This window comes from Ceratosolen solmsi, unplaced genomic scaffold (genome assembly GCF_000503995.2).
Source record: "Ceratosolen solmsi marchali unplaced genomic scaffold, CerSol_1.0 scaffold61, whole genome shotgun sequence".
Taxonomy (NCBI): Eukaryota; Metazoa; Arthropoda; class Insecta; order Hymenoptera; family Agaonidae; genus Ceratosolen; species Ceratosolen solmsi.
Window position 1 is genome coordinate 3821804 of NW_011948435.1, and position 15385 is coordinate 3837188.

Here is a 15385-nt window from a genome sequence, read left to right on the forward strand (position 1 = left end):
TTTTCTATAATAGAGTGAGAAAAATCGGAAATTAAAATTTTATTTGGAAATTGAAAAGGTAAAAGTAATAATAGATGAACGAACCTTCAAAGAAACACTATTTTTTCTAATATTTTTCTTTTTTCTTGTACGTTATTTAGTGTGCCATTTTTTTTTATCTCTAAAGGGAAAGGTTGAACAAGAAAAATGGTTATAGGTTTCCAGAGCAAAGCATGAAGTTTAAATATTTTAAGACGGAAATATTCCTGCGTATGATTGGGAACGATGTTTTTTTTTTATATATATTAATTTTCTTATAAATGTTTGCACTATATTACTTATATAATTGAGTATGATTCGGATTTAATATTCATCTTGGTAACTATAAACTATAAAAATAATATACAGAATACACAAAAGCAAATAAAAATAAAGTACTTAAATAACAGATTATTAGTAATTTTTAGAAATAACTATACAATTCTTAATTACGTTTAATGTGAAAAATAAAGTTATACATATATAGATAAAATTGTTCCAGGAAAATGTAAAAATCTTAGCTCAAACATTGAACTATTAAGTACCCTTTAATTTTGTCGATTCTGTTCATTTTATCATAAGTCCAACTTTTGACTAATTTTGTTAAATTGAAATTGAATTATATATTATATATTCAGTCGGTATAAATTTTAATTTCATAAATGATTCTATAAATTTTGAACTAATTTTCATCAAACATGGTCGTCTACTCTATCGAAATTTGTGCTCGTAGAAACACGTAATAACAAAGTTCGAAAGAAAATCGAAAAGATAATATCGTTTCTATGTGATGGTCGATTGATGAAAACATAATGAAATAAAATAATAAATTCTAGATTGTAGTTCAATCGTAGAGGAATCTCTAAGTGTCGATTAATTTCTAATAGATTCAGCGTTCACTTAGAATGGAGTTTACTTCCAATAAGAACTTTCATTATACACGCGATGAACTATTAGAAAATTCTAATTTATATATAAGATTATACTAATATATCGTATTAATAACTTTCAAGAATAAGTTTTAATTTACTGTTATTTATTGCTGTTATTAAGAGTTTTTAATTAAAATGATTTATAGATTTATCTAAATTATTTTCAAATATATTTACCTAATTTTTTATGATTTGATTATTGTGAAAGCTTTTGAGTATATGAAATTTTTAATTTAAAAATAATTTAGTTTGAGATGGATACATAGAAATGCCGATCAATTACATTAAAATTTCAATAAGATCCACAATAAGTTCTCTCTCTCTCTCTCACGCACACACACACACGCGCGCGCGCACTCACACACACGCACGCACAGAGAGAGAGAGAGAGAGAGAGAGAGAGAGAGCAATAATGCACACTTCTTCTTTTCTTATTCTCTTTCCCACCGTTCCGTCATCATTTCCGACGAAAATGGTCAAGATGGAAAGTACGCTCGTTAAGGCTTTACTCAAGATCATTATATAAGGTAGTTCTTCGACCACTAATGTCATGATTTTGAGGAACTAAGAAGAAGTAGTTGCAGCAGTTGAGAGCCACTTCAAGTCTGCACTAATAATGTTGGAGTGATAAAGCAGTTAGTCCAGTATGATGAGAGGACTTTATATAAGTGCTCTAAATGCTGCAAGAAGGAGATTCTTATCAAATTACGATTCTCTAATCGGATAAAAATTTATTTACCCTAGAATAAAATTAAATTTTTTACTTATGCATATTGAAATAATTTTTATAATTTTATCAATCAAGCGATCATGCATTCTTTATACAGAAATAAATTACAATTTATATTACAAAATTTCATATTTAGCACAAAATATGCTTGAATATATCTAAGGACAAATTTATAAAAAACTATTTTAAATTTTATCGGTATTTCAATTGAAAGTGATAATAATGTATAGATTTTTTTTTATCAATTTTTCTCAAATTCTGTGGAACTGCACATCGAAGTCAGATAAAGTACGAAAATAATAGTAAATAAAGAATATTCTCAATGTAGGTGTATTAAAAATGTATTCATTTTTTATTATTTTTTAATAAAGGTATATAGGTTTTCTATATATATATATGTGTGTGTATATATAAAGTATATCGGTATATACATGTTTTCATAAACCATTACTTTTAATTTGTAATAACGTTTCAATAGCCAGGACAAAAACAAATATTTAAACAAATTTGCAATTATTAAATTTTCATTATTATGTCATTATTTTTATTTGTTTATTTTGAAACAATCAAAAAATGAATAATAACATTATCAATTACCTTGTGAAAATTAATAGTAAATGACGGTTTAAATAATTAGTTTATCGTCATTACAACATGTAAATGATTGTTATTAGAACGGAAATGGATTCGAGAATTAGGAATTAACACTAAAAAAACAAATTCAATCATTTTTTCTTATTATGTATTAAATCAGGTGTAGAAAAATATTCTAATTTAATGTAAATACTTTAATTATATTGATATTTTCCTCTATATAATATGTGTATTAAAGTATCACACTGATAAATAATCATAAATAAAGATATTTCAATGAACTTAAGGATTACGAAATTGCATGTTAGTTAGAAAAATTTAAAAGGTGATTGACGTTAATGTAAGTAATAAAGAAACATAAAAATGAAATTATGAGAATTATATAATAATAAAATTACATCAAGTTTGGAAGAAAAGTTATTTTGTTATTGATTATTTTTTTGTTTGACTATTGCTATATACTTTATTGCTTTTAATTATCAAATTTATTGGTTTATTGTTTGAATATTTGAAAGTCTTTTGGTTTAAGACACGTACATTATATGTCATAATTTTTATATCAAACACAACTTATATTTTCAATTATAACAACATATAAATACAAACATTGAAATTATAATATATTAAAATGTACGTCTACATCAATGTCATATTACGTTTATATTTTATTGATTGACGTGCGAAGTACAAAATGAAATGAATTACAGAATAATACAGTTGATATATATTTGGAGTTTGAATCGGAAGACAATTTCCCTACGGGAATATCAACTTATCGCTTCACTTTACACATGCACACTCAGTTGAGTATAAAGCCATGAGTAAAGTAGTGAAGAAACTTTTATTGCAATAGATGTAGAGAAAAAAAAAGTAAAAAGAAAAAGTAAATAAATTTTTATAATTTAATACTGGAAGCATATTTAAAATTTTATATCATTAGCGTATTATTTATAGAAATACATTTTTTTATAAATTAAAAATTTCCCCTTTTTCTACGTCTATATTGTAAACAAAATATTAATGAAGCATTTTGAATTATTTACTTGATTTTCGTACTAAGTGTGCAGTATTTTATGTCTATGGCAAATAAATTATTGCAATTATTATTGTTATTTAAATATTGTACTTTAATATGCACAATCATAATTCTTAGAATGGATATTAAAAATACTAATGACGAGCTTTTTCATGTTATTATAAATTAAGAAACTTCCAACATCTCTTACGAAGCAAGTTTATTTAATAATTAGCAATTCAAATATATACGATTATTTACAATAAAATTAAAAAAATAAAAATATACAACGATAGAATTCGTATTAGATGTTGAAGAGCAGTGCTGGACACCTGTTTCTGATAGAATTACATCTTGTTTCTTTATATATATATATATATATATATATATATATATATATATATATATATATATATATATAATTCAAATCTGGATTGGTAAACTTTTTCATATGAATCTCTGGAGATAGTGAAAATTTCACATTAGCCAACTATAACTCATCTTGGTAAAATATACTCCGGCACTTTTATAAGTATGTCGAGGGAGGCAAACCTTTTCCCCTTTCCCTTTTTAACTGTTTCTCGGTGATATCCCATTGCTGCCGACATTCGGATATGCCACCATCTTTAAACAACCGTCGCCGTAAACTTCAAGAGAGATATATAAAGCAGAAAGCCATATGGCTTAATGCTATTGCTAAGGTCTCATTGCGAGGCTGATTCATACTTCTCGATGGCCATACAGAAGTCGACTTCGAGAACTGGACTAGTATTACGGGTGTTGTTGATGCTCCGAAAAATTGGAGTAAATAGATTGAAAGTGCCTCAAATGCCCCGTCAGTGCCCGTGTTTCAATTTTAAAATACAATAGAAAATGAAGATGTAAGAGTTCAAAAGCTGCTCGAGCTTTCTCTAAATCAGGATAATAAAGAGAGAGAGAGAGAGAGAGAGAGAGAGAGAGAGAGAGAGAGAGAGAGAGAGAGAGGCTTTAGACTTAGAAAAGGTCATGGTTATAAATTCTTTAATTATAATATTCTTCTATGATCTTGAATCAATACTGATCTCCTATAAAAATCATAATAAAAACAAACTGCTATTTATCGACTATTAGGTCTGTCTCCTAAATTTGCAATAGCTTTAATTTAATTTCAGACAATAATCATAAATGCGAACCACAAATTCGTGGGCTGTAGCGTACCCTACTAGAATCATAGTCGATTCTTTCAAATTAAAATAATCTGTTTTACCTCGGTTACTACTGTCCTCAACTTCGCAACTCGTCCATCGCTTGTTGATTGCTCTAACCATGTGTCGCCGTCTACCATCGTCGTCACTGTTGGTAAAGTCAGTAATCGTATTAGCACATTTTCTGTCCTTTAATGGTAAGAAGTCGTTATATTATAAATGTATATTTAACTGATATGCTTCGCCGCATTGTTTATTTCAAATAACTTTAAATATTGATGTGGAAAGATAATCATTATGCATTATATTTTATAGATTAGCTATTTTGAATTTAACGATACGTATTTAACAATTTACCCACATGATGTCATATGAATAGTATAAATATTTTATATCATAGGATGATATAAAATTCTTGGTAAATGCTTTACTTTCTTAGATTATACGAATCATTAATTAATCCGATGTATTGCAAAAGTATACTTTATCTCTACATTATCTAATAGAATAGAAATTATGCCTAAAGAAATATCCCCACAAAAATTTCAAGAATTTACAGCAGCATTATCACAATTATTATTTAAATTATCATTTAAAGCATAAAAGTTGAGGTATTAAAAAAGAAAGTGTATTAATTTCTAATAATCTATAGGTTAATATATTTTACTAAGCAATAATTAATTTCCATCTCATATGTATACGTTTACATTATTTATTAATTATTTTTAATACGAAATTTGTGTGAATAAAAAAAAAATAGCCCTTTAACTATTTTACATAAAATATTGCCTAAAGTTTATAATCTTCCTTAAATATAAGTATGCGCGTAATAATATTGTAAATTTCAATTCAAATATAATTCGTAAAATGACTCTTTCCTAGTAAATAAAAATAAAAATTAGTAATCTTTTCGTAATATATAAATAATTAATTTTATAATGGAATACTTAATATTTTACAATACAAGAATTTCCTAACAATACAAGTCTTCACAAAGACCGAAAAATACAAACATTTAGATTGATAAATAGTTATTTGGTAAAGTCGAATTAACTAATTATTATGCATTATTTCGATCACGATAAAGTTATATTTTTATATAATATTTATTTTTTCCAACGCTCCTGTGTTTTTACCAGCAATGTCAATTCTTCAAGTTCTTCGTCGATTTCTAATATTTTCTCCAGTTTCTTACTTTGCTATTACATCGTTTTCACATTGGCATCAACTTTCTCACTTTGTGGTTTAATCACTCTAGGCACGACCGACTTTAATAAAATTTCATAAAATTCCACAAAATTGCAATCTGTTACTAAATAATTTTTTGCTCTGCCCGAAAGGATTGCGACTACTGTGCATTCTGAGATTACCACATATAATTATTATTATATATAAAATTCTGATAAGTAAATCGTAAGAAGTATATAGATAAAATTTACAATGTTAAACAGAAAATTATGAGCTATTATGTTGTAATTAAAATTTTACTTTCTACAGATATTCAATACCAATATCAATACCAATATCAATACCAATCAAGATTCAATACCATCTTACATAAATACAATAAATACATAAATATAATAATTTTTATGCAATCGATTAGAAAAAAAGTTAATATATTACCGTAGTCTGTCATGTTCAATTAAATTGAGTCAAATAATAATTAATACTTCTAACGAGAATAAGTTAAATTGCTTATTTGACTATATTGAAAATTAATTGAATTGTCGCAGAAAAATACTTTCAAAGGAAATTCTTTAATTTTGTTGCAATCAAATTTTATTAATAATATTTTATTTGCTATTATTTATTAGTTATATCGATGTATATTTGTGTTATGTAAGAAAACTCATGTAATCAATAATTTCATAAAACATTAAATTTTATAATGAGACTTATGCCTATGATAAAGTTCAAACTGCTGTATTGTTTTAATTAACTAACATGATTCAATTATATATATATATATATATAATATGATTTAATTATAGGAATGGCTGCACTTCGAGTTAATTAAAGCATAAAATATAAGAAATATTCATTAATTTACTAGAGACGAAAATTTAAAATAGAAAATAATCACGAGGTAAGGAAAACACTTTGTTCCTTTGGACATGAAAAAAATTGACCTTTCATTTATTTAACAATATAATAAATTTATCCGTTTGACCCTTATATTTTCTCTTTATTTCGGATTTATCTATATATCACACTTTGTCTTTCATTGTTAGGAAAGTGTCAAAGTGTCAAAGATTTAGATCTAGATTTAGATTTACACTTCTAGATTTACACGCTTAGTTATTTGATGAAAGTGTATGGAGGCACGAAAAAAATTAAAAAATCGCACGTGCAAATGGTAAAACTTAACATGTCGTGAATCAAAACTTTATGAAATAATGTATTATATCCATAATCCATTTTTTTATTTTAATACATTATTTTAATGTATTGTAATACACATTTTATTTTATTACATTTAGTAATTTATTATATTTTGCTCTTCAAAGAAAACATAGAGAAGTCTAGACGTAAATTCTATGCGTTTAACAAAATATTGAGATAGCGAGAGGAAGAGAGATGCATTATGGAAATTTCGAGTTCTTGCTTGTCCCGGGAACCGAAAAGTACCCTTTGAATATGTAACGTCCTCTCTTGAGTGACGCGACGATGTGAATTGAATATCCGTTACGTCTTATCATGTAAAAGCTCGTGCCAAAAGCATCGGTGCACTATACCGAACCACGTAATTAGAAATACGAAGTTTCAGCTTCAATATTCTTCTTACATTCTAGTCTGTATAATGTATATACAACTAATCTCGCTTCCAATTTTGTTGTTGCATTTTTATTTATTCTTAGAAGACAGCATACAATTCGCATAAAAACTTTCATATTTTTGGCGAATCTGAGTTTTTTTTGTGGGGGGGGGGATTATAAATAAACTTTATATATTCATGTTGGTATATCTTAAAGATAAAGAAAAAACAAAAAATAAATAGTGTACAATAAATATAACAAATAGGATCTTTCAAATATCTCAAGTATCGTAAACATTTAATAAATGTAAAAATGTAAAATCATTTATATTGAAATATTGCAATGAATAAATTAATCTATAAATATAAATATAAAATTTGATAAAACTGAATGAGTGAATACAGAAAATTGTAATAGTGGATATAAAATATTTGAATTACATCTAAATTTATATTAATACAAGCATTGTTAAATAATTTTAAATAAAAAGTACGAGAATCCAAATAAATAAATAAGAATTTTTCAATATTACCTAATTTCTTATTCCAACTTATTGCAATGAATATATTATACGTATTGTTTTCATTAATACATTTATTACTCGTATAAACAATTACTATTGTGAGTTGTTATCAAAAAGAAAATATGTGTATGTACTTGATATCGACTGTACTTAAATGGAACAAGGATAGATATGAAAAAAAGCATAGTTTTTAATGGCACCCGAAGGGAATGCATTAAGCTACAAAAGTAGGTATAAAAAGAGAATGGAAAGGAGGAAAGCGAGAGTGAGGAAGAGAGAGAGAGAGAGAGAGAGAGAGAGAGAGAGAGTGAGACGAGAGAGACGAGAGAGACGAGATTTTCATCCATTGCCGGTGGAATCGTTGAATGATAAGATAGTCATGTTGAATTCTGATGGCTACATCGTTGTCTTATCTTGAATAGACGTAGCTACTTTGCACGCTATTGGGCTAAATATTCGGCAAATAATGTACAGAAAGGTCGATTATAGACTCGGATAAAGACAACTAGAATAAAAAAAAGAAACGTAGTATGAGAAGTCGCCACACCGCACCTCCCCCCCCGCCGCCCCGCCGCCCCGTTAAACGAAAATTAACACTTGCTGGATCATGTTCTTTACTCGTACAGAGATCGGAGATGTAAAGCTAATGGATATTAAAGTTAGATTTTCACTCCTTTTTACCCATAATCTATTCGTTCGATGTAGTGGTTTGTTATTTACTAAATAGGAATAAGTAATAATTAGATAAAATATACTGATTATTGTTAGCTATTTAAAGTGTACAAATAACATTTTGTTATACAATAATTATAGTTTCGTGATAACATTTGTTATAATAACAATTCGATCAGATTATTCAATCAACCACATAAATTAATTTTTTTAAATGTAAAATATAATCTGCCCTCTATCATTGATCAATCTTGTTATTATAATTATGAATTTATTTCTTACGTTACTACTACAAATGCAATTCATTTTTACGGACGAATGCTTATGTTACGACTTAACGTCACTCAATTAATACTAATACCCTCATAATTAATTAATTAGATAATCAGCTAAATGTATAAAAAATTTTTATTTATTGTATTCACATCCTTTTATTAATTAATATCGTATTAATTTAATAAGAATTTTCAATACGTGTATGATTAGGAATTAGGATATCGAATCGAGATAAGTTAATAAAAATATAATATTGAATTAGATTGAAATTAAATTTTATTTTATTGATAATTTATAATAAGAAATATTATATTTACATTAAAATTTACATTAAAATTATATATTCAGAGTAAAATTCGTTCGTTTTATAAGTTCTTATAATAATAAATTGAATTTTAAACATGAATGCATTATCGTATAAATTATTTTTTTAATTAAAAGGCAATTTTTATAAATTATACAGTAATATTTTTTCGAGAATGATTATTTAGAACGCACGTACGTAATTCTTATAAATTTTATTTTATTTAAAAAATCATTAAATATTTCAATATGTACGATGTTGAAAGCGAAGAAGTTCATTGAATTTTTGCGAATTATAGTTTTACTAATGAAAGACCTGAAATGTATGGTTATAATAATTATAATATCGATTAGTTTTTCAATAAAGAAAATTCATGACATAAGGAGTGTAAATAGGTCTAGATTTTTCGAGAACGGAAGCAATTTTTGTTGAAAGCTTTTAATAAAACGGATAAAAATAATATTAATTAGTATTTAGTGGTTGTATTAGCAGCAAAAATTAAGGCGTTTATAAAGGGTAAAGCATTCACCTCATCGGCATAATTTTTATAATTTTATAAATGACTAAGAATTTTCTAATAATTTCTTAATATACGAGTGCAATAAATACAATAAGAAAACGCCGTATGTATTTCAATTCCCGAATGCATTACTTTTTTAAGTGAGGCGTAAAAAGACTTTAAGCGACAACTTTGCTCAATTTACGTTTTTATCGTCTTCTCGCGTACAAAACATGAAGTGCGCTATTTCCGGAGCGTGAATATTGTTCGTTATAAAACCGATAATTTCTCCGAGTCCTCGCGGATTTTCAGGAAAAAGGCTACCGCGAAGATGATAAGACATTAAAGTGTCCTCTAGATAAGGGGCGCGATGTCTCGGTTTAAGCACTTCCTCAATGAAAGCTACATTATGGTTTTCTGCATGCTGCCGTTAAAGCAACAGTAGTATGAGACAAGAACAGATATTGTCATTTCAGATCAATTTAGTTAGTAGTGGCGGTCAATTATACCGAATATGTTTTTTCACGCAGTTGCCGAATTTCAATGCTCCGATAAATTTAAATTGAATCCTTAAAATCTTATGCCTCCATTAATAATAAAACTTTTCGAAGACTGTGATAGTATTTAAACAAATGTGTGTTTAAAAATAGATAATAAAGTATCATTGTTTTGAATTATAAATACCGCAACGAAGTTCTTTATTATTATGGGATCCGTATTATCTGAAAAAAATCATAAAAATACTTAATCGGATTTTGAAAAAGGGAGAGCGGTAGTTATAAAGGGGCAATTAAGGAAACTTAAGCTTTTGGCTCGTGAAATTGCGGATAACTTTTACCTACGGATAAGCAGCCCAGCAATAAAATGATTGATCTTTCCTGCATTACGCTAGATAACCATTGAATAATACAAGCAAAAAATATTTAAAATTTCGTAATACAATAAGAACATTCGTGTTGTTTTTGACGAACTTTGTATTACAAAGTGATGAAGGCGAAAGATTTGTAATCTACCCTTGTTTATAGTAAATCTATATTCAAATTTAATGTTTCATAAATACTCTCCTAAATACCAATTCTTAATGGAATTAATGGAAATCTATATTCATCGATTATTATTGATTGTTCGTTAGAAATAATGCGAATAAACCTCTATATTTAGTATATAAGCTCATTCTTTATTTAACACACTATTTTAATTAATAATACTTGAAAAAGTACATATTGATAAACACGCGCGCACGCGCATACAAAAACACACACACACACACACACACACACACACATACACGCGCGCGCACACACACACACATAAATAAAAATTTAATATGCAGACGGGTAAATAATTAAAGTAAATGATTAAAGTGAATGAAAGGGCGATAGAGGGAAATGGCGACGGGGAAAGAAATTGAGATGTAGGACGAGTGATTGGAGCGGAGGGGGGTGGAAGAGGAAGAAAGGTTTAGTGGATTGGTAAATGAACTAGTCAGGGTGAAGGGAAGATGAAAAATAATTCGTAGAGAAAGAGAAGTAGATAGTACGAAGGCACGTTCGTTTTGATCATGCACGTAAACATCACATGCATTAATGATAACACATATTTGGCAGGTCTCGGTGGAGGATAGTGGCGGCGGTCTCGCAGACAAGGGACCAATTTGTCCCCCACTTCCGCTGCAGTACCACCCGACCGCTTATGCCGCCGTAGCCGCAGCATCAGCAGCAGCAGCAGCAACACCCAATACGACAACGACTATTCCGCAAGTACACAAAACAACTTCCAACTACGCCGGTAAGTATGCATGCACGCATGCGCATATCCCTATATCTATATTTACAAATGCGCCCATGTGTGCATACATACATTGTTTATATACACATGTGACCATTTATCTATCTACCTATCTACGCACATGTATATACATTTAATACATATAAACATATGTATACGTATGCACATAGATATACGCATACGTGTATATATATATATATATATATATATATATATATGTATATGTATATGTATGCGCGCGAGTACACGTGCTTATGACGTAAATATACTTGGGAATGAAAGTATAGTTGCCCCAACGCATATCCACAAGTGCGCGCGTAAACAAAATCTCACCAACCTACAGCACGTATGTCCGCCCGTCTCTCTCTCTCTCTCTCTCTCTCTCTCTCTCTCTCTCTCTCTCAGTGTCTCTCAGTGTCTCTTTTTTCATCTACGCGCGCGTATCCACACAATGTCAAACCCCCTTTATACGTACAAATCTGTAGGGGAAAAGGCTCACTCGTGTGTACATACAAATGTAATGTAGTGAGCAGTGCATTATTTTTCGAGATCGTAGTAAAGTCAGGCGTTGGCAACGAAGCTACGGCAGAGTAGAGGGGCAGATAATAAAATATAGCGCTTCAACAGGATACCGCTACTTTCAAAAGCATTAATGAAAAGCCAGCTGATGCGCAAGTGAAGGGCGGGAGGAGGAGTGGGAGGCGTAGGTTCTCCGGAAGCTGAGAGCTTCACCCCTTGGTATATTTACTTCGAGCGTAGATGCCACCTCATTGTGCCCGAGAACGATGGCACTTAGGCTGAGCTCGCGATGTGCAGAGTACAGAGGAAGCCCGGAGAAGCTCAACTGGGGTCCTCCTTTGCTCCACCGTCCTCTACCTCGTAATCATAAACAATCTCGTTAGAGTTTTAACGCTTTACAAAGGTCATCAGCGGCTCGTCTTACAAATTTATCGCTGTTGTCCTTTAGCGCAGATCGACTGACGACACGGATCTATCGAATTAGTAGATCCAGTTTATCCTGCTATCGTTGTTATTTGTTTTACGATTCAAATTATAGTTTTGCTATTTTATATTTGTATTTACATGCGTTCCCGTAGTTTTGCCACACCTCTTGAATTCATAGGAAAAACATTTATCCGCGTGTAATCAGGTATTAAACATTTATTTTCTATATTATAATACTTTTAGTTAATCAACAAATAAGCATATGATCGATAGTTTTCAGTGTCTCGTATGTGATGAAAATTAATTTAGACAAATATTGAAAATGCTTCTAGCTATCGAGTCCATGTCAGCAGTTATAAAATTTAAAATATTAATTTATAAATTTGTATTTATATTCTGAATTTCAATAATATATTTATTAATACTTGCATTATATATTATTTGACCACTGTCTTTATTATTAATAATATATGTGATTTCTTATATTCTTTGTTATAAGAAGTATAAATTTGTTAAATTATTCATTTCCTTCAATTATTTTTAATATTTCTCATTTGTAATTTAAAAGGTTCGGGTATACATGGCAGATGATGTAAAAATCAAAGAGATTTCACAGATAAATCATGAATCGGAATATCCAAGGTTTTATAATATAAATAATTTATAATTTCATTATATACTCCATATTCCATTTATATTAATTCCTTCAGTACATACAACATATATAATAAAAATGTTTTTCTTTTAATAAGTTATAAAAATTTTACAAAAATAATTATTCGATATGACTAGTCTTTTTTTTTTTATTTTATTTTATTTTATTTTAGAATAAATATTGATTTTATAAATAATTTTTCTTATCAAACATTATTATTATTACATTATTATTTTTTTTTTTTCTAATTTAAATCTTATTTAATTCTACTACAAAGAAATTCATTATAATACATTATGCACATTAAAATTTATTCGATTTAATGAGTTATTTATTACATAAAATAATGTTATCTTTCAATTTATAATCTTTCTTTTTTTTTAAGTGATATTGATAATTTGACAATTATTTAAATATACTAAATAACAATATATCTAATTTTTGTAGATTTATAAAAATGTCGTAATCAGAATTACAATTATCAACCATTAAAATGTCTTGTTAATCCATTATTAATCAAATATTTATATTATATCAATTTTACGCTATTACATTTCTCTCTTTATCTGAAATATATGAAAGTCATTTAATAGTCGTTGTATTTATATACTTAATTCACTGTATATGGATATGTAAAAATGTACAGAGCAGTAAAAAATGTACAAAGTAAAAAAGATTAAACGTCAGTATAACTTCTGTACGGTAGGAGCTCCATGAATTTCGCTACGCATCCTGCGAAATCAGTTTGAATACCACACACATACTAGATGCCGCTTTCGTAATCAGCAAACTCAAATTTATGACTCATGAGCCATGGTTGCATATACTTCCCCGAGAAAGGTCGAAAATGCAATCCATGTATCTCCCGGAAGTTCCACGTCCTGAGCTTCTGAGCATCCATCCTGGCAGCGTTGCTGAACCTATCCGAAGCTTCAGACTAGTAATAGCAACGACAGAGACCATCTCTGCGTCTCACTCTCTCTCTCTCTCTCTCTCTCTCTCTTTCTCTCTATCTATTTATCTATCTAGCTATCTCTCTATCTCTCTCTCTATCAGCGAGGCAATCCAAATAAGCTGCACCTTCGTACTCGGGAGACTGTCGTTCCACTTGCTTGCAAAGTCTCCTTTTCTTCCTTCCTTTCCTTCCTATTTTCTGATCACGAGTATTCTGTCGCCAACGTGAACAATTTCATCCTCTCATTCTATATCCATCTTACTACGAACTAGAAGTTATCGCGGCATCAGGGTTTTCAATAACGAGAGCATCATCACAATATTTAAAACTTCAAAAATGTTTTATCTATATCTTATCAAATATTGCTAATTTTTTATTCAATAGTAATTTTTTTTATATATTCTTAATACTAAACATTGACAAATGGAAAATGAAGCTTTGCGTGCAATTTTATTTCATTTAAAATAAAAATTACAATATGTAAGATTTATATTTGATTAGATATAATTCCATCAAATAAACAAAATCCATCAAATATATATGCATTAGAAAGTAGAGATTATATGCATCTTGCATTTATGTTAATTTACGATATAAAATGAAAGTTGTGATATCAGATTTTAAAAATTACTAATGAGAACTCTTAATTGTAGTTTAACAATCTAATTTATGTTAAATAAGTTCGAAGAAAATTTTTCTTTTTATAATCCTCAGCGTACTTGGTAGAATCTTTTTTTAGAACATGAATTTTTGCAAAAATACTTGTTCTTCTTCTTTAGAAACTCCATCAATACATTTTATCATAAAATAATGAGTACAATCATAAGTAATTAAAAAGTATTTTCATCCTTACTTAATCATTTCAAAAAATTTTTAGCTAAAATCTGTTTCTGATCTGACGAAAGTTCTTTACATCCCCACGTAATAACTAGCAGAATAATAATAAAATTCTTACTAAATTTTCAAAGTTAGTTTTTTATATTTCTAAAGTATACACAGACTCAGGGGCACAGAGGAATATTCCACGTGATTATCTTAAAATTTTAAATTACGAGAATAAAAATGTAAATTGGTAAGAGAGGGAGAGGGTCGGGAGGGGGGGGGGTTGAAATGATGCAATGCGTGTATTTGTTTTAACCGAGGGGTAGTTGAGCTAAAATTTAGCTAAGAACGAAGAAAAAGATTTTGAGTGAAATATTGATCAGTCTCAGAAGAGAAATTTGGACTGAAAGTAAATGTAGCCGAAGGTCTGAAAGGGTTTACGGGTGCTACTAGAATGTAGGTACTGAGAGAGAAACAACCGTCACCCCTTGGATATAGTCCACTGGATAGACGACTCTCGTGGTTCGGAGGATAGTTTCCTCTGTTCAACGAAGGGCGCGAGAGAAACTAACGAATAAGTTTGCCGTCTGCTTGTTGGAATTGAGTTCACTTTCGCGATCTTTTCTTCTCTGCCTCTATTCTCTCCCTCTCTCATTCTCGCTCTCTCTCTCTCTCTCTCTCTCTCTCTCTCTCTTTCTACTCGTCTGCCTCTCT

General features: G+C 29.0%; 1 protein-coding gene across 1 annotated transcript in view; it reads left to right on the plus strand.

The window, feature by feature from the left end:
* Window positions 1-15385, plus strand: part of Ddr (discoidin domain-containing receptor 2) — a 126225-nt gene that overhangs the window by 95307 nt on the left and 15533 nt on the right. The window contains exons 10-11 of the mRNA XM_011503040.1: window positions 11114-11294; window positions 15055-15127. Coding sequence (XP_011501342.1) covers window positions 11114-11294; window positions 15055-15127 — 254 coding nt within the window. The remainder of the gene's footprint in view (window positions 1-11113; window positions 11295-15054; window positions 15128-15385) is intronic.